Here is a 25,971-nt window from a genome sequence, read left to right as displayed (position 1 = left end):
GCTTTTGAACGATGTCAAGAGTAACTGTCACTGTCAGAATCTTTTACAGCACTACCAATTTCTTAACAAAACTACAAAGTTTGTCCTTTGGGATTCCCCGGCTTCAATCTTTGTTTGCAATTTTCAACTTACAAAGATAGGTTAGTTATCGAAAAGACTCTAGCGCTTAGCGCTCGTGCATTGTTAAGATCGCAATTTGTTCAACAATTAATTTCTTGTGCAGTTGTTTAGCGACAATTAAGAATACTTTGAGAGAATATGGAACCTTATGAGGTAATTTATTTCCTATTATACATAATGTCTCGTTATGAAAACATTCGTTATAGTAGGTTAGAACAATGCGATTTATTACAAACTTGCATAATGTTTTCATTTATTTAACAGAATCCCGATTTTCTACCACTAGAAAATTTAAAACTAACGATTAAAACCAATGGTATTGTCCAAAAGGTTGATGCTTTGGTACGTACATAAATAGCAATATGTTTGTGGATATATCAATTGATATTTGTCAAGCTTCTGATTAATAAATCTTACTACTTTGGTATTATATGAGTTTTTCATACATCTTCAAATCACTTTTCATATTTAATAATAACTTGTTAACAAATTCTCATATGTATTAATATCTATGAAATTAGAAAAATGTTATCATAAATGTTAAATTGTTTCTTTCTATGTGGCAATCATTTTAGAGTAAAATATGGGCAAGTGACCACTATTTTTTACATTATGAACCTCCTAATATATATAATGATGATGGATCTGAAATTGTGGGAGCAAAACTACGATGGATAGAAATTGTCAATTATATGATCAATGATTTTAAATGGTTACTCAGCCTTCCATTTTATAGGTAAGCATAATTAGTAACAACAGTACCATTGAAAATGTTCAATAATTCTTCTATGAGATTATAATCAAATTTGCAATCAAATTATTAAAAGCTTTCTTTTAACACATACATTTACATATATTATATATTTATGTATCTCTTATTTAGATTTTGGTCAAATATTGTGTTTAATACTTCAGTATTAGATACATTGGTATCTTTTCTACAAGATGCACCGCCATTCTATGCTTTAGAAAATTTTCCAAATTGCCCAGAAATGTTAGAACTTCTAGAAACACTAAGTCACTATGTACTTATAATTTTTGCACGACTTGTCACAAATAAAGAAAGTCCTGAAGAATATATGAACCGTCCATTTCTTGGAAATTTATTATATGAAAAATACATATTTACGGTACCCATCATCTTTGATCTTTGCCAACTTTATGGTCGAGAAAATGCAAAAATAATGGAAAGGATCTTAAACTCTTTATTTGCACTAGAACCGCAGTATAATAATGATCTTCAGAGAGCTGTTCCTTGTCTTATAGAGGTGAGGTGTTAGATACAATATATAGAACAACTAATGTTTTATCAAAACAGAATTAAATATAAGTGTTGTTAGTTTAGGCCTTTGAAAATGTTGAAAGAAAATTTGGTAGTGATTCTATATATACCAATGAAGCAATTTCACTGTCAAAGCAGGATACTAATTCCTCGAAGCTTACATTATTCCAGTTGGAAGATATGATATTATATGTTCTAGATATATCATCAACTGTTGGTGTGTTTTTAACAAATTATTCTCCAGCAGTGAGTATATTTCACACAGTGGATTTTATGAATAAGTAAGTTAAACTAATTAAACTATGTCCTTATTTGTTCTAAGTGTTCTGAATAGTTTATTTTATCATTTATCATTAGACTTGTTTCAGTATATGAAAACACAATACCTGAGATGTATAAAATATTAAAGAACTTAGCATATAATGATGAAAATATGCCGAAATATATAGAATTAAAGCATCGTCTGGATGTAATAAGGATTGAAATTTTGAAGCTTTTTCGTATTATTATATATGAACCAATATTGACTATTCAAGAAAATTTGTAAGTGTATATGTATATTTAAATTACAAAGTATAATACATCCAATGTATAACATACTATGATTATAACATTATGCTTAGAAGTACGATAAAGGAGGCAGAGGTAAAGGAACGGGTGGACGAATATCTTAATTTATTAACCTTAGCAATTTCTGAAAAAGAATTTATTACAGATTATGATCAATTTTATCCTGTTAAATTAGATTTGACTATATTATCGAATATTTGTCCTGATGCGTATCCTTTTGTTAATGTAGTACTATTATGATTGCAATGATAGACAGATAAATATATGATGGTATCTTTTTATACTTTTTATACTTAACAAATATTATTCAGTGATACAATAAAATGTAATTATATTGTGAAATCAGTCAATACAATTATTGGAAGACCCAATATTCCAGATACTAGCTTTTCTAATAAAGTAAATGTAAGTTTGAGAAATGGCTTGCAAATTGTATTTTGATGAAGCTTTTACATAATATTACCTTTTCATAGGAACCTGTAGCTGCAGCTGGACCTAGTGGTATTTTAAGTCAGACAACTATATCTAAAAACATAAAATCTTCAAATGAGAAACGAACTGTGGCAAAGAATTCTATTGAATTGGCTGTTCTTATTTCTGATGTTAAAGATATTTTAAATCATCTAGATGAAGGTTTTATTGAGGTAATTATTTTAATATGAAAGAATTGCGTGCATTTAACAACATTTATTTTACAGACAAGTTTGGAGTATTACAATTATGATAGTGCAGCTGTGATACATGCCGTACTAGAAGATTCATTACCACCAGAATTAAAAGAATTGATGGAATTAGGGCCTAGTGCACTACCAACCTATACAGTAAGAACATTTTATTATTTGAATCATGATACATAATCTACTATAAACAATGTAAATATTCTTACTATTTTTCTAGGAAACTTCAGTTAAGGATGTAGCTAGTGGTATTGAAAGACTGGATATTAATATGCTTGATAATTTAAAGGGTGATAATATATATGTTAAAAAATCTAAAGAAATCATAGATATACCTAAAGATTACATAACTAAAAAGTAAGGATTCAAGGTTACTCTGAATAATACATATAACACATATAAAAATATATATTTGTAGATAACAAGAATATAAACAAAATTTGTTACAGTTACAGTCTCGTCGAAGATGTATACGATGACGAGTATGATGATACTTATGATAATAGCGATATACGTGGTACACAGGATGATTCGACCGAAGCAGATTTAAGACCCTTTACTATACCTAGAGTTTGTATTTATATAATTCGGTTAAATTATAGTCTTCACTAACACTATTAACATAATTATATAAAAATTAACGAACGATAATTTTAGGTTCTTCGCGAGAAACAAAAGGTTGAAACTGAAGAAGTTGAAACGGAGTCAGAAGATGAAGATGTAAGGAATGACCAAAATGGGAGAGACTGCTTTGTACAAAATCCAGAAGAGGTACGCGCTAGAGCAGAACAACAAAGGCAAATGCGAAGTGGAAGAGGTGCACCGAATGTAATAGGTATATTTGTCAATTTTTATAAAGTGCTGAATATAATTTAATAGTTACACTTAAATACAGCATGCATTATTAGTGTCTTTTTATCAATTCCAGTATTAAAATGATGTTGTTTTCATATGTGCAGGTAATCCTAAAGGTCAAGGACAAGAGAAAGCTGTATTATATAATAGGCAGCAAAAGAACACCAAGAAGGCGGAACGCGCTAATCACAATCGTCGTTCTGGTGCCCAGTGGAAACGAAATCAAGGAATGGTTCCATCATAAATCTATCGATACTTTTACAATATGAATGTAAATACTGCCATGTGATAAATACATTCGTACCTATGTTAATTTTATAGATTCAGTATTTAAATTATCACAACTTTGTTAAGATATTTGTTTAGGAAATTTTTATGATTCTTAATGATCTTTAACTATTGTAAGAGCTCTTATTCTATTCATTTGATTAGTGACTGCTTGTTGGTATTCGTCTTCAGGTACCATAGCACTGGATGGCGATCCTGAAGTGTTTGGTACTGGCATTAAGTGTGTAAATAAATGAGTTGCACTCCCATAGTAATCTAATTGTATCATGATTACAGCATGTATGCTAGGTTTAATATATTCCAATCTCTTGTCTAAAAACATTGGTAGTTCTACAAGTAATTGAGCATGTACAGTCTTCAAGTCCTTAGCAGCTGCTTCTTCTGTTCTGCGTTCTCTTTCTAACTTTGCGATATGACTAGCAGTTCTGTCTTTTTTCTCTTGCAATTTTTTGACACGATTATAAGAGTATTTCCAAGTTGTCACCAGTTCCTCACGTTTGGCAATTGCTGCAGCTATTAAAATGAATTCATCTCGTAATTTTTTTAATGGTTCTATGAAAGTTTTTTGACAGAGAGCTGCCATTTCTTGCACTGTTTTCCCAATCTAATAAATGAGCAAAATTTTCATGATATTTCTTATCATGTAAAAACAATCTGTAAACTTACCTGTGTTGTTACTGAATGGTAATTTTCCACTACTTTTCTGAATTCATCACTGAGATGTGCTAAACCACAAGTTGTTAGGTTTAATGTCAACCTTTGGTCTGCTCGATCTAAATTTAGCACAGCTTCTATATATTTTTTCATTTCCTTTGTCAATTTCCTAATTGTATCTTCAACGCTTGAAAAACAAATAAGAAATTTTTAAGTATACGAAATTTTTTTAATATATTTCAATACATCATGGCAACAAGTATTCTAACAATAAATATACATACTAAATGAGTCTTTGAACTGCAATATCTAATTCTCTGTCTTCTGAATGAGTTAATAGAGGTGGTGCTGGTGTAGGCCTCTGTGTCAAATGATTTTTCTTCAAAGGATTCCTGTATACATTGTAATATTATTTAGAGGTGTTGTAACCTATTAGACCTTTAATTAGACTAATTATAATAGATATTTTATATGTATATTATATTATAATTCATAATAGAATAATTTAGATTAACCTATTAGACCCATTAGATTAATAAATAATTATAAATGATATTACTTACCACGTCATATTATTGCCGTAATTTAACAAATCTTCATAATATTATATTTCATCAATCAAAGTTGTTTTACATGAATAGATTATTACGATTATTAGTTAAGAAAACATCGAACACAGTGACGTCCACAGCAATTCAAAGTCTTATCGTTACTAATCTAGTATTCAATAGATAAAGTACAAGATAAAATGATCTATATATTTTCATACTTCATTATGTTCATTTTTTAAAACTTATCAATAAATATTGAAAGAAATTATGTAATAGAAAAAAGTTGACTCTTTTTCTATTCAAATTTAACATAATACTTTCTAACCTCAACTGTCATATTTCTAACGTCAACTTGACGTTTAAATCTGACATAATTGCAATATAAACATGTTTTTTTTCTTTCCTTTTTAAAGGATTTTATAACTGCAAAAATATATATACGCAAATAATATAGTTGCTAAATATTTTTTATTAAAATGAGTTATACAAAGTTGAAAATAATATAGATACAATGAGCTTTGATATTTCTTAAATTGCCTTACATCTTTATTTAGTATGTACAAGATTAAGCAGAATTTAGTGATCTATTATGATTAATTCGTCTATACCCCAATCCTCATAACTGTTGTCAGGTAAGTAACGTCTAATTATAATTGGAATTTTTCTTTGTTTTAGTTCTTTCATTGCAATTTGCAGTGGATCAGTTTCTCCTTCCAACTCAACCATCACAGGAGCACACATAGCTATTTGCAATGCTCTTGTCCCTAATACTCTTGCCCTTTCATATCTAAAAGCACGTATTTAAAGTATTTTTATTATTCTTAACATCAAAAGCTTTTGTTTAACATCACCTACTTTGTCATATATCTTGTTGTAATTCTTTTGGACCTTTGCACTCCACCAGTAGCTTCACCAGCTGCTAATAATTCTATATTTTCTCCATCTTCTTCTTGAGGTTCTAGTTCAATGTTGTCATCATCATCTACATCATCAAAATCATCTGCTACCCTGTAAATGAGGAAAAATTCAACGACCTTGATATACTTAAATTGAAATAAATATAATTGTATAAAAGAAATGTTATACTAGATCGTTAAAACAATTTATTAAATATCTTTTAGGTTATGTTTAACTTTATGTGTAATAAGGTGATAAAGGAATCTTTTTAACAAGAAATCATTCATCTGAAAGTAGTTGTACTGCTAAAAGCTTTACGACTATAATTATTCTTCAAAATATCAATAAATTTTTGTCATAAAACTACAATACACACAAGTGGATATGTATAAGATACCAGTTCAGTAAATATTACGTACTCATCTCCATCAAAATCATCATCTGCCATTTTTTTAAATCAAATAAATGTTACTGTTAATACAAATTGATGACTCAATTACTTTTTCTGCAGTTTGTTAAAATATCTTTCGTTGGAAACAGTAATTAACGATGAGTACAAAAGCGAAGCAAATACTAAACACGTAAACACGAATTGAAAATACCACTACTCTCGTGCAAAAATTCCTAGGATGAGTATCAAAGATAATTGATTTGTGGAAATGGAAAATAAACAGATAAGTTACAGAAAATAAATAGACAATAGAAATATTATGTAGAAAATTGCAAATTAATATAAATAATATAAATAATAATAAAAAAACATGGCGATACTAGCTGGATAATTACAGTAATTTCTATAGCATCAAATAAATTTATTTAAAAATAACATTATTCAAAAATGATTGTAGTACCCTTAAATTTTATTTATAATATTTCGAGACAAAGGAAATTAATATTTTATCTGTGTTTTACAGGATTGTTTCTGCTACAATATCACGAAACTGTAACGGGAATCCCAAGATCTTCAACACATCCAAACTACATCAGTGACATTAATTCTAATTACGTCTAACTCTAATTACGTATATTTAATTATTATATAATTTTTAAAACATAATAAGTAAGTGAATTTGAATGTCTTATAATTTATCTTTAACTTGGTCCACCTCCAATCCCCTTCCCTTCCAAACATTCGCAAGTTAGGATACGGCAAATGTGAAAAACTCGGACATTGTCTCCTTTTATCACCCCTCATATAGTCTGCACATATAGTTTCTCGCACATTATCGCCCTCTTTTTCTATTGTCGTTCATATCGTCTGTCTTAGTTGCACACTATCACTGTATCTTTCCATCGACCTTACGGACAAGACATGTGCTGCCATCTACTCATGAACGCTCCAAGTTTCAGTTCTATCTTTCCTTAATAGATGGCAGTGCATGAACTGTCCAAGATACGTTTCAGAGCAATATGTTCAAATTTTGCCTTCGGACAAGACGTGTGCTGCCATCTATCCATGAACGCTCCAAGTTTCAGTTCTGTCCTTCTTTAATAGATGGCAGCACACGGTTTGTCCGAAACACGTTTCAGAGTTAGGAGTTCGATTTTTGTCTTCGGACAAGCCATGTGCTACCATCAATCAGTAAATGCTCGAAGTTTCAGTTCCTTTGTTCCTTAATTGATGGCAGCATATGGCTGGTCCGAAGACAAAAGTCTAACTATTTGCTTAGAAGCGCCCATAGAAAGAGAGATAAATAATGCGTGACAAAGACAGACGTTAGGAGCGACGATAGAAAGAGAGAGATAGTATGCGACAAAAACAGAGAATACGAACTACGATTGAAGGAGAGAGCGATAGTGTGCGTCATATCTTCACGTTACTTCTCATTGAGGGATTAGGGTTGGTCAGTCTGGGATCGCTTGGCCGGCCATTAAATGATTAAACAGCTGATTAATTTTAATTAAACGTTTACTGGAACGTTTTAGTTATATAGAAACCACATGAATTTTGTAAAATTCATAATTTCGCTATTATTAATCGCTCTATCTAACGCTGCGCACGCGACATACGTCTGTCCTCGTCGCCCACTATTGCTTTCCTTATCTACAGACTAAAGATATTTCGCCATTTATCGAAATTGTCCAGAACTAGAAACATGACGCCTTTTCAGTCCGTATCGAGGGATCGCAGAAGCTCCTTTATTTGTAAACAAGGAGCGCTATATTGTGCGACAAGGACGGCAATAGCGATTAGTTGCACCGTTTCACCGCTACGTGGTTATTATTGCTTCAAAAAGTAAAAACCAGCAAAGCTACAAATATAATTCGCGAATTTTTACGATTGCGTGTTTTCGATTAGGCCATAAACTATTTTCCAGTACTGAATCTGTTTGGATTTCGTATGTAATAAATGATTTTCAATTATACAGGGTGGTTGGTAACTGGTGGTACAAACGGAAAGGGGGTGATTCTACGCGAAAAAAGAAGTCGAAAATATAGAATAAAAATTTTTTTTTTTAATTTTTCCATCGAGACAACGATCTACAGTGAGATCCGTTATAACGTACCGAACGCGTACCGAGCGAAAATTCAAAGTCGATTTTCTCGAAAACAAAGCCTCGAACGAAAAATTTTTATTCTATATTTTCGACTTCTTTTTTCGCGTAGAATCACCCCCTTTCCGCTTGTACCACCAGTTACCAACCACCCTGTATAAATTAATAAAGAATACTTCGCGCACTGTATAATTATAATAACTGTAGAATATTGTTTTGCACGGTTTATACATCGAAATATGACTCTGTAAGCGTACGGAGTAAGCTTGTAAATACGTTAAAAGGTTAAAAATATATCAGAACAGGTTGTTAACAAATGTAGTTGGACAAAAAATAAACCACTCATCGAATATTCATAAAAATGACACCAGATGGTAGCTAAAAGATTCGTTTTACGCGTGCAAACGCAAAAATACGATATTAATAACAAGGAAGCGAATATGAAATTAATACAAAAAAATATAGGCTTAATTCGTGATCATTTCGAAACACGTCCTTACTAAATAATTAATAACTAATTATTTAAAATAAAATTTCCCATGAAAACTAGACACGAGTGTTTCTAAGACCGCCTTATCTTTGTAATGCTACTCTGACAGTGCACGAACCAATATCAGAAAACGTGTAATTTATTAATTTTCGTCGCACGATTTAATTTACTATGAAGTATCAGGAGCACATAACCTAACTTAACATGCTTTTTCCTCACCGTCTCTCTTTTCCTATCTTTTCTTATCTTTTCCCTCTGGTTTATGACGTCACGATATCTATTCGTCGACCTGTTAGCTCATTCTACGTTACTGTTACTAAATCTCGATTTTTAGTTGAAAATCATTCCCTCGCCAGGTGGCACTCATCTCTGTTTCCTATTCTTATTTGAATTATTAGCGGGAACGTGTATATTTTTAAAAATGCTACAGGTATAACAGTTTCTGTGAAATATCTTGAAATGTAACAGCATAATAAAATAAAGGAGCAAATGAATCTGTAAACTTACGGACAAGAAAATAGAGTAGACGGTAAAATATATAAGTGAAATATGCCTAGCAGATTTTTTAAATTGTCACAGTGAAGATAGTCTTGAGCTATCGGATAGCAGAATATTTTGAAATTCGATTGTTAAATGAAGATAAAATAAATTTGTAGATTTATGGATAAGAAAGAGAGCGTTAACTTTTATTTCTAGGGAATCGAATCTTGGAAGATGTCGGCTCATTTTAAAGATCCTTAAATTATAAAAATCCATGCAAGAAGTTATTTGAAAAGGAAGAAATAGAATGTATTAATCAAAATGTAATGTGGAGGATAGAAAACTCTCAAGAAGTAGAGTTTTTCTAAGAAACAGGTTCGTTATTAGGAATATCAAAGATAATTTTAGAGATAACTAAGAAGAAATTCATTTTTACATAAAAAATTATTTATCTAAGTCGTGTTAGGAAAGAATGTTGAAAATGATGAACTATCTTTCATGCTAAAGTTACTTGAGACATAACATTAGTCGCGACTCTCGTATTCGAATTCTAACGCTGCTGGTCTGATTACGAGCCCGAGAACACGTGACGAATCATCTGCTCGAAGTTTCAAAATACAACTTCATTACGAACACCTATATCTACTTAGATCGATAAAACACGATGCCTGCAAAAATGCCAAGAGCACAGGTGTACTGTTACGCTTTGTTCTACGTTTATGGAAAAAAAGTAAAAAAGAAAGAAAAAAAACAAACGAAATGGAAATCCATCGGCCGCCTCTGTTAACAGTTCCTGCGTTTCCAATTTTTTGATAGTCTTTTTAAATTGGTATTTTCGTAGACTCATGAGGAAATTAGCAATTTTTTTACTGGATATTACGTACAGGGTAGCCCACAAGTTATATTCCCCATTTAAAAATTCCACAACTTCTTTTTTATTACATGTTTCTCAAATTTTTGTTTCAGATTCTGGTAACTCGTTCTTCTCGAAATTTTTAATGGGAAAATTCGCAACGGAGCATCGAGTAAAAATAATCGAATTTTATCTTCAAATTCGATGCTGCATTATACTAACGTTATATTATTTTATTATTAATTAAGAGGTTCAGATTGGTTTGTTTCAACAGGTCGACTGCCATACGAATTTTATACATTTTACCCCGTGAGTCGCGACAAATTGAAATATACTACACCGTACGGTTTAATCTTCGCAGAATCTTCTGTTATATTTGCTCACCTTTCTCTACAAATATCATCAAATATTAAATATTAATCACTACAAACAATTTAGTAACTTGAGTCACCGATGACTACCAAGACACTCAACGTACTAAGATTCGGAGAAAGACGAGTAGAAACGTGGAAGATCTTCTTTCTGAATGGTTCACGTGCGAAACGCAGGACGATATTCGCTAAGTTGGCGAGCAACATAGAAACGGATCGTCTTATTTTTCCATTTCCTGTCAAAAGCGGAGCATGCTGACGCGGTGGAAGATCGACACCGGCGAACACTGACCTCCCTCTACTACTTGAGCTGTGTCCTTGGCCTTGAAACGAGAACGTGTTTCGGGAGATGAAATCCAACCGCACAGGTGGAACGATAATTGCTCGGCCGTCATAGCGAACGTAAGGCTTACCTTTACTTTCGCTCCGTTACGGAATCAGAGAACTTCCACACGAAGAGTAGAGTCATCGTGTTAAGTAACGCGAGACGTCTTCTTCTCTCCCAGCAGGCTGTCCAATGGATGCTGAAAAGAAAATTGGCGAGTCAGTGAGGAAATTTCGGTCGCAAGATTTGGCAATATTCCAAATATTTCCACTGAAAATGCCCAATTAAAAAACGAATAATTGTGATAAAAATTGGAAGATTCAAGGGAGTAGTTTAAAAATTTTTCTATTATTCTAATTTTCTATTATATATTTGAATGAGAAAATTTTGGGTATCTTTGCGTTGACCGTAACGAATTTATAAATAAATTTATAAGAAGATTTATGTCTAAGAAGAAGGGAATTTTTTAAATATAGCGTTATGCAATCTCTTAAGAAACGGAAGAAAATTAATTCCCAAATATCGAGCAAGCGATTCGCTAGGAAAGCTTTAATTTACACGAAGAAAATTACCCAATTTATACGTTGAAGTGTCTCGGTTTATTTATTTGCTGACGCAATTAACTTCAATTGAGCTCGTGCGTTCGCGCTAATGTACTTCGTTCTGTTCGCTGAAGGCTGATACGTTGACATTCGTGCATTTTTAAGACTAGATCTTTTCCTTCTGTAATTGCATGTTATTTTTTTTCAACTCTAAGAACACGCATAAGCTCTTGTCGAAATTAATAATGCCTGTCGTTAAGATAGAAATATGATTACACCTATTCGAATTCATCTCATTGTAGTATTATATTAACTCTCAAATACAAAATGTTATCATTTAGCAATATAATCTACATTTAGTAAGCAACGTTATCTACTGTAAATAGTACGAATACGAATTTTGTATAATTTTATGATGGCCCATAAATTGTCAATTTCAAATTGTTTTGTTCCACTTAAAAAAAAACCATGCATCTGGGAATCAAAGGCTAAAGATACTAATGTTGAATCTAGGCAGATAATAAATTTAGCGAATAAATTTTGCAACAAATATCTTCTAGATAAACCTCTAATTTTGAAGAATGCAAATCATCTGCGATAAAACAAATCGTATGAATTATTTCCTATATGAATCACAATATAAGTAGGAAACGTCTTAGGATATATGAATTACTTCCTATATGAATCATAATATAAGTAGGAGGTGTCGTAAGATATTGTTTTTGAATATAAATCTTTTATGACAGATGCAAGTAAGAATAGACATGATACAAGTAATGATCATTTTGATCCGCTTTAATTAAACTGGATCTCAAGTTTGTCTGTCTCTAATCCATGAAAAACCTGTCGACAACGATCAACCTGACCTATGACCTATGACACCGATTCAAGGCCTTTTTGATTAAATACACAATAATCTACCGACATGTGGCCATCGCTTCCGCTTCGATGACTTTCGTAAACGTTCTTCCGCATACCATGCATGTCCGACTTAGACTTACAAAATTGTTTAGCCATCAGCATAGACAACAGGAAATTCAAGTATCGAATACAGTGGTTGCTTAATTTCATTGATTAATCGACTCAAAGGCCAACGTTGCGTTTCATTAATCAGGAATGCAACGTTACATTTTGTAGCTGCTATAGGTTGAATTACTTTTCACGTCATCACACAGCGTTATTTTGGAGGATTTGGTAGTATATGTATGTAAATATTTGACCAATTGCGATAGAAGAATTTTACGCATATGTCATGTGTGCGTGTGTTACATAAAACATTTTGCAGTTTTATTGGTACTGTGACAAGTCAGGATTATCACGATTGTTCTGGTGAGGTTTGAAACAAATCTGAAAATGAATATAGAAGTTGAGGAGCAGTTACAGCAAAAATTTATTTAGTTTATTCGCGTAGCATGAACGATCGTCTTAAGCATACAATAGGTATTAAATATGTAATTTCATATTTTTACATAGCTAAAATTACCTACGAATCTACATAGATTTCTACGTTTCGATATTACGATATTTAATTATTACAATCGTTGTAATATTTAATATTGCAACGAGTATTGTACTTTATATATTTTATTCAGTTCTGCATATTACATGTGCACTGTGCATTTCTGTATCCCACAAATGCATTAACATCGGCGCTCTACTTATTGATATAACAGACAATTGACTGCATAAATACTTTTCTGACCTAGGTGCTTACAAAAGATCTAGAACCTCGATCGACGAAAAGTATTTCTACATATTCGTATTTTCCAATGAAACGTTTCCGGCAGGTCCTGTATTTTACTTCACCGCGTCAACTATCTGTAGTCCTGTGAAACTGTTACTAAAAGGGACGAAGTTAAACGCTAAAACCAACTAAACGCGACAAAATGGCAAATTTCGGATTTTCTCTTTTTTTTTTACAATTATCGAACACATACAAATATTTTTGGCAAAATTAATATTGATTTTCATTTAAACAGAGATATAATTAGGGTAACTGCACCTAATACGGAACGCACCTGATTCGAAAAGCTTCCCAGAAAGACGAACATACTTCCTTTCAATGAAACTAACGTTAAAACACAACGAAATTAATACATATTCGCTATTTGACTTGTCTCTCCAGTACTTTGATACGCTTTTAAGTACAAGAGTCAGTCGCATTCAACGACAGATTTTCAAACAAAACTCAAACGTGACTATGCTTGTCTTTTGCTTTTAAAAATACTTTACGCTATTGCCGATTGATTTTGTTGGTTACTTGCCGAGATATTGTAGTGTTCCATATTTCCATATTTCTATGCGTTTCTATATATTTATATTATATATTTTTTTATATTTCCATATTAAACCTATGAGAGATTCTAGATTCCATAATAAGTCTGTTTACGTTACTTAATACCATTTGAATTATACTGATTTCTATACAGAAAATTTAGGTACATGTATTACAGCAGTAGTTTCAGTGTTGATGTATTTGAATCCAATTAATTAGCATTTATAAATTCCCCGATAAATACAACCATGTATAAATATTTTTTGTAGCCACGATATGACTTTCAGATTTGTTTCGAACTTTATGTCGTGATTTCGTAACCACTGTACGTTACCATACTACTTCTGAGTGGCTCATAATATTCACACAAAGAATTCATAACAAAGGAAAGAAAAAGAAAAGGAAAAAATGTAGCACCCGGGTCCCTGTCGGCATTTACAGCTCGACCAAGCTCCGATACGTCGATGGAACGATGTATGTACCGATAGCTGATTCACGCGACGAGCTACGTTCGCTCGGACCATTTTACGCAATGGGTTCCTTTATCTGTCGGAATTCGCCGGCAGTATATATGTTTCAGCGTGATCGCGTGCCGACAGACGCGGAATATCGCCACTGAGCCGCGGATGTGAATGGTCCACGACGATCGGGAACGAAGAAACTCGTGTCTGTCCACTGCCAGCGGATGAAACCGGACTTGCATTCAGTGAATAACGAGTCTCCGCGTGGCTGTCCTCCCGGCTGCAACTGTACCAGGTCATCGTCTGCGTTTTAACGTCTGTCTGGAACCATTCGAACAAAGAATCTTCAATCTTGGTACATTGGTACACTCTTAAAATATTCGAGAAATATATAAAAGAAAAAAAGATTCGTTTGGAAGGAAAACGTTTTGTTGGATGTTTTGTGAGATAAAACGAAAGAAAGATGCATATATATATATATGTGAGAATTGATTGAAGAAGAAGGGAAATTGTGGTTGTGAAATCTGTGGTTGGGAAATCTGGGAAACTGTGACGCGAATGATTGGTGGATATGGAAGCATAGTGAAAGGAATTGATTCACGAGTTAGTTTCAGGTTGTTTCTTTGTGGAGACGCTTCGGCGATGAGTTTTGTTGAAGAAAGTGAGTCTGTGTGGTTACAGTAGAGACGTATATGTAGACTGATTTATAATTTGGTATTTTTAGTAAATTATTCCGCGTACATTTAACCCAGATATGCTAAAGTTTCTTTCGTAATCTTTCTCGAGATATCGACTTAAGTCGATTTAAATTGTTGCCGGAAAAATAATAAAATACAATAAAATTATTTTTCGATGATTAACCGAAAAATATACTCATCGTCGTTCTAAGATAAAGACATGTAATTAGTATCGTAATTCGCACAGTTTTTTGTGCGAGGATACTTCAGTATTTAATTCTGTGTAATTTGCGTATGTAAATATATATATTTGTATTTATATTTATATTCAATTACTGGCATCGACCATTGACTTAGCTTTGTTATTGTTGACAACGCTTCTTATTAAAGCAACATTATTTTATGTTTGAAATATCTTCTGACAACAGTAGCTGCTATCGTTCATGTGACTAAGTAAGGTCAATTCTGAACAATTTTATATAATATTCATTTTGTTAACAGAAATTAATGAATGGAAAATTTATCGTAATCTACAATTTGAAAATTTGTGATATTCTCGTTCTGCAAATTACTTCAGTAAATACATTTAATTCCTCAATGCACAGATTTGCCTGAATTCACTAATGAGGATGATTCTATCACTTTCATGCATGCATTTTGATGTATAGGTGCTTCAATTTATAACATGTAGCTTAAAGCCATAAAGTTTAATGGCTAAAAATATCAGCCAGACTAATTGCAAGAACGATCCATGTAATGGGCAAGTGCGATAAGAAGAGATACTTGCATGACTGGTCCAGAAAATCAAACATCAAAACAAAATGTTTTTTGTATAAATCAAAAGCACAATGCTTCAAAACCATCCACATAAATTTGTGGAGCCGAATTCGAAAAAAATAACCAAGTTGAAACTCGTTTAGCAAGGCGCGCCAGAGCCTGATGATAAGCGTGTGTAAAAGTCAATAATATGCGCGCGATGTATATGAAATGTAATATTGAGATGACAAGACAGCGTGATAATCAATAATCTAATCTGATAATCTGCACATATAGGATCGTTGTTTATCTGACTGCAATAGTTTATATAAGTCGGTTTATTTACCTGTAATTACATTTATTTGTAAGTATGTGTTTTCGAACTTTACTAAATCTTTAAACGCGTCTTTGCACAATAACAGGAAATAATTGGCTGAACAATTTAAAACGAAGTTTGTTTATAATACCTTCGATCTTTATTTTATTTCTTATTCAAATATTCCTTTAATCGATGTAAACTCAATTTATCTATCGAGAAAAGCTCATTTTCCTTCGAAATTGTACAGCTTGTGTAATTTTTCATACTTTTTGTTTGAAATATGGTACGTATAATCTCAGCGCAAGTTATGCAACCTTGAGAAACTTCGTAATTTTTAGATTCTGATGAGTGTATCAAGTGCAACACTGCATGCAAACGATGATTACATCGTTGTAAAACATGACAATGATTGCATACGATCCGATATAACAGTGAAGAAAGATCAACAAAGCAACTTTTATTTTTTAGTTCACGAATATCTCTTTTTACTCGTCAAATAATAATCTTTTGTTTGTTAATAATTTTCTAAGGAAATATAAAAGAATCATTCGATTTTACTGCTGTCACACGAAAATCTTCTGTTAAGTGGTTAAAATACTCGCGTATCAAAATATTAAAGATTACACGATTTGCAATACGACTACGTTATTATACATTTGTTTAAACCCTGCTGTGTTCTTTCGATCATTATCGATCCAATCGATTTCTTCTAACAAGAAATTTTATTTAACATTTGTTTTCTAAGTTTCTTATTCTCTAGTAAGGAATATTTCAAGCTCGAGCAAGATATGGAAACGTTGTTTTAATATGCACGATACTTCATTTCAACTCTATGTCAAATATTTTTTACAAATATTCCAAATACTTCATAAATCAAATCAAATATTACATAAATCCAAAGTCGAAACATAAAAGTTCGAAGATTGCAAGAAGTTAAATACATGTGAAGTAATAATTTACTCATAATATTACACGAGTCAGAGTATGATTTAATATATGTGCATTTATATCTAGATAAGTAGAGAGCAGTGTAATAGTCGGAACATTGATTAAAAAAGTAAGGAAATATTGCGACATAGTAATTTTTTGTTTATATCAATCGTGGGGGAGGGAAGATCGGGAATTTTTGTGTGTAACTTGGTTATATAGTTTAATGAAGTATTCCTTTGACATGAAGGGGAGATGAATCTATGGCAACTGCTGGAGGAGGTCGAGAACAAGAATTTTTTTAATCGCTGGAGAGTTAACTATTTCCTGTGGAAAAAGGTCTTGCTGGTTTACTTAGGGGATTTCTGGCTTATGACATTATTCTCGGGAATGTGGGACCCGTATTTGTGGGAAGAGCTCAGTGATTCGGATGAAGACAGTCCATTGAATTCTTTGTAAATTTAAAGAAAGAAAAACCGAATATTTTGGAAGAATTTTGGTTTAAGGTAAATTAAATTTGAGATTGATTGCTGACTTAATTTTCAAAATTTTTGTGCAATATTTCTTGATAGTTAAATTATTCGCGCTGGTGTTGAAGCATTTAGCATCGAAGAAATCTGCTTCTACATAATTTACAATTTATTACATTGTTTAACATAGACAAAAATTCGGTTTTAAATTAGTTAAATGATAAATTATTTGCTATTGAAAACATCGAATATTAAAATATTTTGCAATAATGCCGTCATTCGAATTCAATCATCGAGAGTTTTGTGATTATTTTACAGAATACCTTATCATTTTATCAGTTCCGATCAATCTGAAATCGCGATGATCGATGATTGCTAATTAGTCAACCAGCGACTGAGTTCATATTTCATATCAATTTTTTATGTTTATCTCACAGGTATGATCGAATCATGATATATTATGATATGACATATAATATGTTAATCATATGCTAATGCTTTAACCGTGGATGCGAGGACATTCTCCTTAACGAAGGATAAAGTTAAAGAGAACTTGTATGTAGACGTAAAATAATTAATTAGATGAAAGAATACAAACTAAGTTAAGAGAGCACGAGCGAAGTGACGTTTAAAAGAATACTTACTACGACATATTTGAAAATGAGTATAGTAAACGGAATGAATGATTCGAACGGGCACGTGGAGACACATTTGGAGACCAAGGTAATCTTGTTATCTAAAAAATATTTTCATCATAATTTTTTACCACCTTATCGAATCTCTTTCTCCATTACGATAACTTCTTGTATGATATTTTTAATTAATTTGCACTGCAGCAGTACTTTATGTAATTAGAATTATTGTCAAAATAATTGTCAATGGAAACTATACATATTTCTAACATAAATTAAACTGTACATAACATGAAAAATAAGTCCAAGACAATACCAAGGAATTATTGTTTAATCAATAACTGATCAATAATTATCAAGGGTAATTATCAACGGATCAGGACCAACAACCCCATACATATTATTGACGCCATCATATCTCACTTTCGCTTTTAGATGTTTAACATTAAAAATTATTGTATGTTCATACACGGATTGTTATCTCTTTCTGGTATTTTCAAATCCAATCAGTGAATCTCAGAAGACAGATAACATAGAGTAATTTCAAAGTGATCATTATGTTTTTTAACTTCTGCCAGTAAGTGCACGTCATTACGTTATCACAGCCTTTTAGTAGTTGCTTAGTACCTGCAAACGTTCAAAGAAAAACGCTGAAGGTCACAAACAAAGTCAGGAGTATTAAGTCATCGTAATTTTAAGTCAGTACATTAAGTTAATACATAAATCCATATCTGCCATCGTAGAAAAGTAGATAACGCATGAAAATTCTCAGTTTACTTTATGCCGTGTACCATGATTATCGAAGGATGTAAACTGAATGATTTTTTCTTTATAGTTCGTACCAGATCCCGAAGAGGAAAAAAGATGGGAGAAGAAAGGTGTCATGTATCAGGTAGAATGTCTTTTTTTACATTTAGTTTATTTCAATTAATTTATATCATTTCAAATAAATAATGCGATGGAATAAAATTTATGGTATCTATGCTGATAGAACGTTCTTTGACTTTATAAAAACGAGCCACGTTTTCTGAATTACTATTATAATCGCTGCTATTGCATTTGCTTGTAATAAATAACCATGAAAGCAATTACGTTTAGAGATAGAATATACAAATCAGTTTGCTTGATATCATCTAATATTACGGAATAAAAGAATTATAATATAGATTGAGAATCGATGAAGAGTAAAATAAGAAGTCAAAGTAAGAAAAGTTGGTCAATTAGAATTTATCATCGAACAAAAAATCGATACGACGAATTATAAATTTCCATTAACCGTTGAGATAAATTACGAATGTTCAACGTCCAAAACAAAACCTTTTATCGAGAAATCGTTTTGCTCGGTATTTTATTTCTACCAGAGTTAAGAGGTCTTTGACACAGATCGCGGGCATGTGCAGAAAAATAATGGTAATAATAATGATAACGAGACTGATATATCCTTTCGTTGTTCGTCCTATGAAGTTGACGCAAATGATATCGAACGAGGTCATTTCAAGGGAAAGGTTCTTATCTCTTGAGTATTTTACTATCACGCTACTACTATAGAGAACGATAGGATATTACATTCATTTTTATATTTACCAATGATTAATTTTTAATTTTGATTCTTGATCATTCTTCTTTTACAATCTTGATTCTTAATCTTTCTTAAAGTACTTCGCAATGTTTAACGAATTTACAAAAATCGAATTTATCACACGAACGGTTTAATGCTTCAATGCAGTTAAGCATTTCTGTGATCGAATCGAGTTCTCAAAGTACTTCATGAAGCTTAGAAGCTTAGAGCTAGATTCAGAAAAATCGAACTTATCAGGTGAACTAATCGGACGCAGTTAAAACTTTATGTAATCGAATTGATTTGTTATATTTTATATATATTATACATATATACTGTTAGAATTTTCTGACACAACTGAATATTGACGTCGATTCGTGAGTAAAGTTGCAAAATTATTTTTGAATGAGATAAGTGTGACTTGTAGATTAGCACATTCTCGACCGCAAGCATCGAGGCAACTAGTAAATAAAATTAACATTAAATAATGAAGCGATGGTTACTTTGTAATTAATTGAATTCGTGAATGTAATTTCAAATCCGTAATCTACGTTAAATGCTGATGTTTTGCTAAAAATAAAACATATTTTAAGAATTTGCCATTTTGTATCATTGCTTTTTGAAAAGATTACAAAGTGCAATTTGTAATTATTTACAAGAAAAGTTGCCAAGTTTTATCTATTCCAGAACTTTCATAAAATGGCTATCGCCATTATATTATGCTTTGGACTGGACATGGATTGCATTATTATTATAAACATTGGAAATATATTGAAAACGTGTAACGCGTTATTAAACGAAATGTAGAAATTTCCATAATCAGTCTGCAATATGTTAACACTGAATAATCATTTCATTTTAAGACATCATTCGTGAATTGCAACAATGGCTAACGGAGTTGTTCCTTACAGTTATCTTGGAAAATAAATAATAATTAAATTTAATTATGAAAAATAAATTATGAATAAAATTAAGTTATTGAGTTGAATCGATCAATGTTGGATTAATATTCATCCATTTTAATTCTTGTCACGCCGCGTTCTATACATCATTGTTGATGAACAGTTAAGCGTATCATTGGCTCAATAATAATCGTTCTATTCAATTGGTCTTGCAACTTCTGAACAACAATACTTATTTTCTCAAGTGGTACTTAAATTCGTATTATTATAATTTGCATTCTAAAGGCTATCAAACTTTTTTAAACATTTGCACGTTATCTAATTGGAACAGAAACGTGGTTTAAGAAATTTTAAAAATTATATTGTGAATACAAAATTTGATCGATTATGAAATATTATTGATTCTTCGTATTTTACTTGCTAAGATCGGTTTTTTAGGATTTTCTAGGATTTTCTAGGATTGAGTTGTTAAACTAGATGAGAAACACGGAGATAAACAGAAGGTCTTACGTAAAAATTACTGAGCTATATACGTTAGTCTGTTATTTACGTAACAACTCATATGAGAGGCTTAATTTCTGCTATTATAAATGCTTATAACCTCTCGTTTAATCTTCCACGAGCTTTTGGAGATTAGAACTAAATTAGAGAAAAGAGTAGAAGTTATTAAGAAAAAGTTATTAAGTAATTAAGTAGAAGTGTTCCAAAATGTTGCATTAATGTAAGCGAAGTATTCTTAATAATGCATATTTTAAATTAATCATAGTTCCTCTGGGAGAATTCTTCTGTAAACTGACTTTTCTTCATTTCTTTCGAAAAAATTTCAAAAATATATGTGTAAAAACCCAACATTTTGCATGAATTATATAATTCACAACCTAATACATTGCAAAACCCAAACTCAAAATTAATAGGTATTCCCATTTTTTGTACTATTAATCATCTTGTTTCACTCTGCAACTCCTTAAATTATCGAAGTTTTTTTGATTAACGCGTTTTACAATTATCTCATAGCTTTCTCATGGCATAGATAACGTTCATTTTCTTGGAAATGTACGATGAGAAGTTATTGGTATCTTCCATGGAAGAATCATTAATGTCGGTAATTAGAAAATTAGGGAAAGATAATGGAAAAGATAAGTCACGCGAGATACCATGATTTGTCAACCACGCAAATTCTATAAAATTCTCGACTGTTGCACAACTGGAAAATAAGTAAATGCAGTGAGACAAGTACGCTAAAGTAATAGCTATAGACGGAGGCGCGGTGGCGTATTAGAAAGGTTTGCGTAACTCGAAATACCGTGATATTATCACGCTTAACGCAGCTTTACGTAAACCTTTTGATGACATTTCAAGGCTTAATTTAATTATTCCTCCTTGCTCTTCTTCTTTGTAAACCTTCATCCCAAACCGGTTTCGATATTGGTCACATACGAGCGGCTTCTCAGCGATAGTAGGATTGTTTCAGAAAAAATGCCTCCTGATTTACTAGCATTTACAATAAATTTTATTCTTTTGTTCATTCGTTATCTTCGTTCTTTAATTGAGGACTGACTTTAGAAAAGATACGTTGTAACGATGTATATTTTCGATTCTTTTATTTTGATTATGTGTTATAGACTCGCTTATGCGGAACAAGTTGGGAATTTTCCGTTTAAGATAATAGTAAATTGCATATTCATAAGTGTAAAATTGTTGAATATTTATTGTTTGCTGAGAGAACATTTTGTTTTGTTGTTAGAGAAGTTAGCGTTATCTTGTAATCAGATTTAATGTGTTTACGCTGATATTTAGGTATAATCTCAATTCATATTATTGAAAGTTTCTTATTAATTGAAAAATTGATCAAAGATGGTATCACATATTTTATCTATCATTAATTTCATTAAATTTCGTCCATCAGAATATACTGCTTAGCTAATCATCAATTTCTACTTGTCTGATAACTCAACGTAATAATTAACATTAAATTGTTAGGTACTTCCCAATAAGGACGAGTCAACTTTATGATCACAGTAATCTTTTAAATACCTAATATGCTAATAATTAACTGATCACGTGTACGTCTATAATCGATTATACATTTTAGTGTCTATTCACTTGCATGCAGCCATTAGCAATTATAATAGTTATAATTACGGATTCAAACACGAAAATAGAAGTTTATCATGAAAAAGACACAGATCTTTATATATGTAGAAATTTTATAATTAATATATCGTGTATCTTTCAGAAGAATTAATAGGATTGTAATCTCTTTAAAAATTATGATGGCAATAAATAATAAAGAATCTACTCGAAGTAATTTACAACACTCTACATAGTATACTCTGATGCAAATTGAATTTTGTAATTATTTAGCAAACAAATTGTTTTTTAATTTATACTCTATCGAGTTAATCGATAAATTAAGATTTTGCGATATAAAGTATCTCTAAAATATTCGTTTGCAGATAATTATGTCGCTGTGCGCGAACTCCTCGGTTTTGGGTCCTTCCATGGCTTTTGGCTATAGCGGAGTTGCATTGACACCTTTGATGTCACCTACCAGTGACGTGAAAATCGACAAAGTTCAAGCCAATTGGATAGGTCAGTACTACCTCGATAATTTCGATGAATTTAATTCCATTAATTTATTTAACACGGTAATATTCAACAAAGCGAATGAAAGAAAATTTTTAAAGCAATTAAGGAATTATTTACTAGTATTTCATTTGATTTTTCTCGAATTAATTAAATATACTTTTGGATATTCTCTTGTGGTAATATATGGATAAATTTATACAAATTATGAACAAGCTTCGAAAATATTGTTTATCGAATAAGGATTAGGTGGAATAAAATAACGAACGTTAGTCAAACTGCAAAGTATCAATTCATTGGGGACCAACGAGCGGTTTTTCACAATATTATGAATGCTTTAATTCTTTCAAATTTCATAAAATTGTAGAATTTAGGTGGAAGACATACACAAAAAAATATATATATATCTATACATATACATATATTGAACGAATATTTGAAATTCGTAGCCATAGTGTTAAAATACAGAATTCGATGATGTATTGTAAATTGCTTGAAATATCGCAGCGTTGGTCCTAAATGGATTGAATTATTTCCAAAGTAAGAACTAAGCTAACCTGTGCGATCTTCTTCACCGAAATTAATAATCCAATTGCATAATCCATAGCGACAGCAACGGCACTAGGTATTCCATTTGGTTGCATCGTTTCTGGTTACACTATGAGACGCGGAAGAAAGTTGAGCTTGTTGATAACGTCTATCGTGTCCATCGTTGGCTGGTTCGTCATTTATTTAGCTGGAACATACGAACAAATTCTTGTAGGCAGAATCATTTCTGGAATCGCGACAGGCATGGCCTCGGTACCAGCCACAGTTTATAGCGCGGAGGTTTCTTCTCCAAAATGGCGATCAATTATGATCACATGGACCAGCGTATCCATCGCCATCGGTGTTCTTGTCGTTTATATTTTCGGCTATATTTTCAAGGTAAAGAAAGTTATGTATGTAATTCTCTTTCTTCAAAAAGTTTTGTGATATATGCATCTGCTCAAAAATCTTAGAACAGTTATATTTATAGCTTCAAAATTGGAAAGAATCAAGTAAAAAGATATTAAGAACTGCGTAGAATTAATATGGTTAAGAAATTAATCAGGAATTTAAAATTCATACTCTATACAGAATACTAAATTCTTATGAAAAATAGAAATTTTTGTAAAGAACAATCCGCAGTCTAGTAATCAGGGATCACAGTTCGACTCACGATCTTTCTCTCCCAAAGGACGACTGGCGAATGGTGGCTCTGATGTGTGCCCTGTTTCCTCTGGTCTCGACCGTACTGACCTTGGCCGTCGTCCTAGAAACCCCGATCTGGTTACGAGACAGAGGTCGTCTAGACGAGGCGTTACAGGTGTTGAAAATATTCCGCGGCATCCCAAAAGACGTGCCTCCCCCGCCACAGCTCTACGAAGAATTGAAACCACGTCCTCAGCGAAAGAAACAAAATTTCATGAAACATATGCTCAAGAGGAACGCCATGGTACCTTTTGCAATCCTGCTCGGTTATTTCTTTTTCCAGCAATTCTCCGGACTTTTCATCATCGTCTACTACGCAGTGGACATTATACAAAGCGCTGGAGTCACTATAGATCCCAATTTGGGGGCAGTTTTGATAGGATTAACAAGATTAGTAGGTACTTTACTAGTGTCGTGCATGTCAGAAAAGTTAGGAAGGAGAAAACCTTCTATCGTTTCTGGATCTGCAATGACAATTTTCATGGGAGTATTGTCTGTGTACTTATTATTGAAGGATAAGGGATATTCTATAAACGATGGTGGCCTGATACCTGTGATATGTATACTTATGTACATTTTTGGAAGCACTCTTGGCTTCTTGGTGATCCCATTCGCCATGGTGGGCGAAGTGTATCCAACGAAGGTTAAAGAAGCGTTATCAGGATTGACTACGTGTATCAATTACATCTTCAGCTCCATCACGGTGAAAACCTACCCGGACATGGAGGTCGCCATGGGCAGACATGGAGTTTTCATATTTTTCACGGTGCTGTCGTTTTTGGGAACGTTATTTGTGACGTTTTTCTTACCTGAGACTAAGGGAAAGACTTTGAGCGAGATCGAAGATATGTTCTCGAGGAAGAAGGAAGTGGTTGACACGCCGGAGGAAGAGGAGATGGTGGATGGTAAATATGATATATGTTTCTGGAGGAAACTATAGTTACTTGAAGGTTATACGAATTATTTAGTAAAAAAAAGAAATGATGGACTTTTTGAAGGCGGAAAAAAATGATATCGAGGGATTCTATTTATATATCTGAATATCAATGCAACGGTGAAAATACTCTCAACTTTGTCTAAATCGTAACAATCTTTTTCATGTTTGCGAAAAGTTTGAATATAAAGATTGGGGATGTTAGAAAAGGTTGATCGAGATTTTCATTCGTTAAAAATATCAGCCCTTGCAAATCTAGCTTCCTTATTGAGTTTATAACTGTTAATTAATCTATCAAACCACGTTGCAACTGCCTGTCATCCTGCCATCTATGTTTATTTTCTGTTAAAGTAACTTAAGAATATACTTATTTTTATACCTTTAATAAATGTTAAATATTATATGTATTATATTAAATAATAAATGTGAAATATTATGTGCATTATATTAAATAATAAATGTTAAATATTATATAACTGCCTTCGAATGTTGAACCATCGATTTGTAATTGAATTACACTTAAGTGAAGTGCTAATATTTTTAACGGTATATAACAGTGTCTACTGCAAGCGTGATTATGATTTATTTCGTATCGAATCAGAGTTATCATTCTATTATCTACACTTTCGTATCCAAATGGATATAGGGCGGAATTGTGACAATAAGTCTTACTTGATAGCGATTATGCGAATGATAAGAGACGTCAAAGTCAAGTAACATGGTTGTTAATTTCCACTTGACTGCTCGTTCCTCAGTTAACGTAAGTGTTTTGGTAAAAATTTCGTAAAATC

General features: G+C 32.1%; 4 protein-coding genes across 9 annotated transcripts; 2 read left to right on the top strand and 2 right to left on the bottom strand.

Moving 5' to 3' along the window:
• The first annotated feature begins 21 nt into the window (after positions 1-21).
• On the top strand, positions 22-3,824 carry LOC117213650 (activating signal cointegrator 1 complex subunit 2). The gene is made up of 15 exons (XM_033459219.1): positions 22-140; positions 224-273; positions 385-462; positions 696-856; positions 1,004-1,388; positions 1,466-1,683; positions 1,760-1,945; positions 2,026-2,181; positions 2,284-2,377; positions 2,446-2,616; positions 2,671-2,793; positions 2,870-3,006; positions 3,099-3,219; positions 3,307-3,484; positions 3,609-3,824. The coding sequence occupies exons 2-15, from the start codon at positions 259-261 to the stop codon at positions 3,746-3,748; spliced, it is 2,163 nt and encodes a 720-aa protein (XP_033315110.1). The 5' UTR covers positions 22-140; positions 224-258; the 3' UTR covers positions 3,749-3,824.
• LOC117213779 (bridging integrator 3-like) lies at positions 3,600-5,248 on the bottom strand. Its single transcript, XM_033459469.1, has 4 exons — positions 5,010-5,248; positions 4,731-4,838; positions 4,459-4,633; positions 3,600-4,396 (listed from the first exon to the last, which is right to left on the bottom strand). The coding sequence occupies exons 1-4, from the start codon at positions 5,015-5,017 to the stop codon at positions 3,887-3,889; spliced, it is 801 nt and encodes a 266-aa protein (XP_033315360.1). The 5' UTR covers positions 5,018-5,248; the 3' UTR covers positions 3,600-3,886.
• Positions 5,249-5,448: 200 nt separating this feature from the next.
• LOC117205960 (DNA-directed RNA polymerases I, II, and III subunit RPABC2) lies at positions 5,449-6,494 on the bottom strand. Its single transcript, XM_033444838.1, has 3 exons — positions 6,314-6,494; positions 5,853-6,005; positions 5,449-5,784 (listed from the first exon to the last, which is right to left on the bottom strand). The coding sequence occupies exons 1-3, from the start codon at positions 6,340-6,342 to the stop codon at positions 5,574-5,576; spliced, it is 393 nt and encodes a 130-aa protein (XP_033300729.1). The 5' UTR covers positions 6,343-6,494; the 3' UTR covers positions 5,449-5,573.
• A 7,793-nt stretch (positions 6,495-14,287) lies between these two features.
• Positions 14,288-25,617, top strand: LOC117204295 (facilitated trehalose transporter Tret1-2 homolog). Of its 6 annotated transcripts, none has more exons than XM_033441557.1 (7): positions 14,288-14,541; positions 17,116-17,371; positions 17,773-18,058; positions 18,803-18,859; positions 22,884-23,019; positions 23,621-23,940; positions 24,233-25,617. In XM_033441557.1, the coding sequence occupies exons 3-7, from the start codon at positions 17,996-17,998 to the stop codon at positions 25,184-25,186; spliced, it is 1,530 nt and encodes a 509-aa protein (XP_033297448.1). In that variant the 5' UTR covers positions 14,288-14,541; positions 17,116-17,371; positions 17,773-17,995; the 3' UTR covers positions 25,187-25,617. The 6 variants fall into 6 exon arrangements, with proteins under 6 accessions (XP_033297448.1, XP_033297455.1, XP_033297484.1 ...); XM_033441564.1 differs by having other exon boundaries at positions 17,088-17,371; XM_033441563.1 differs by lacking the exon at positions 14,288-14,541 and adding an exon at positions 14,687-14,847.
• Positions 25,618-25,971: the final 354 nt, after the last annotated feature.

This window comes from Bombus bifarius, unplaced genomic scaffold (assembly GCF_011952205.1).
Source record: "Bombus bifarius isolate JDL3187 unplaced genomic scaffold, Bbif_JDL3187 scf7180000007966, whole genome shotgun sequence".
Taxonomy (NCBI): domain Eukaryota; kingdom Metazoa; phylum Arthropoda; class Insecta; order Hymenoptera; family Apidae; genus Bombus; species Bombus bifarius.
Note: the sequence above shows the minus strand (reverse complement) of the source record. Positions and strands in the feature narration are given on the sequence as shown.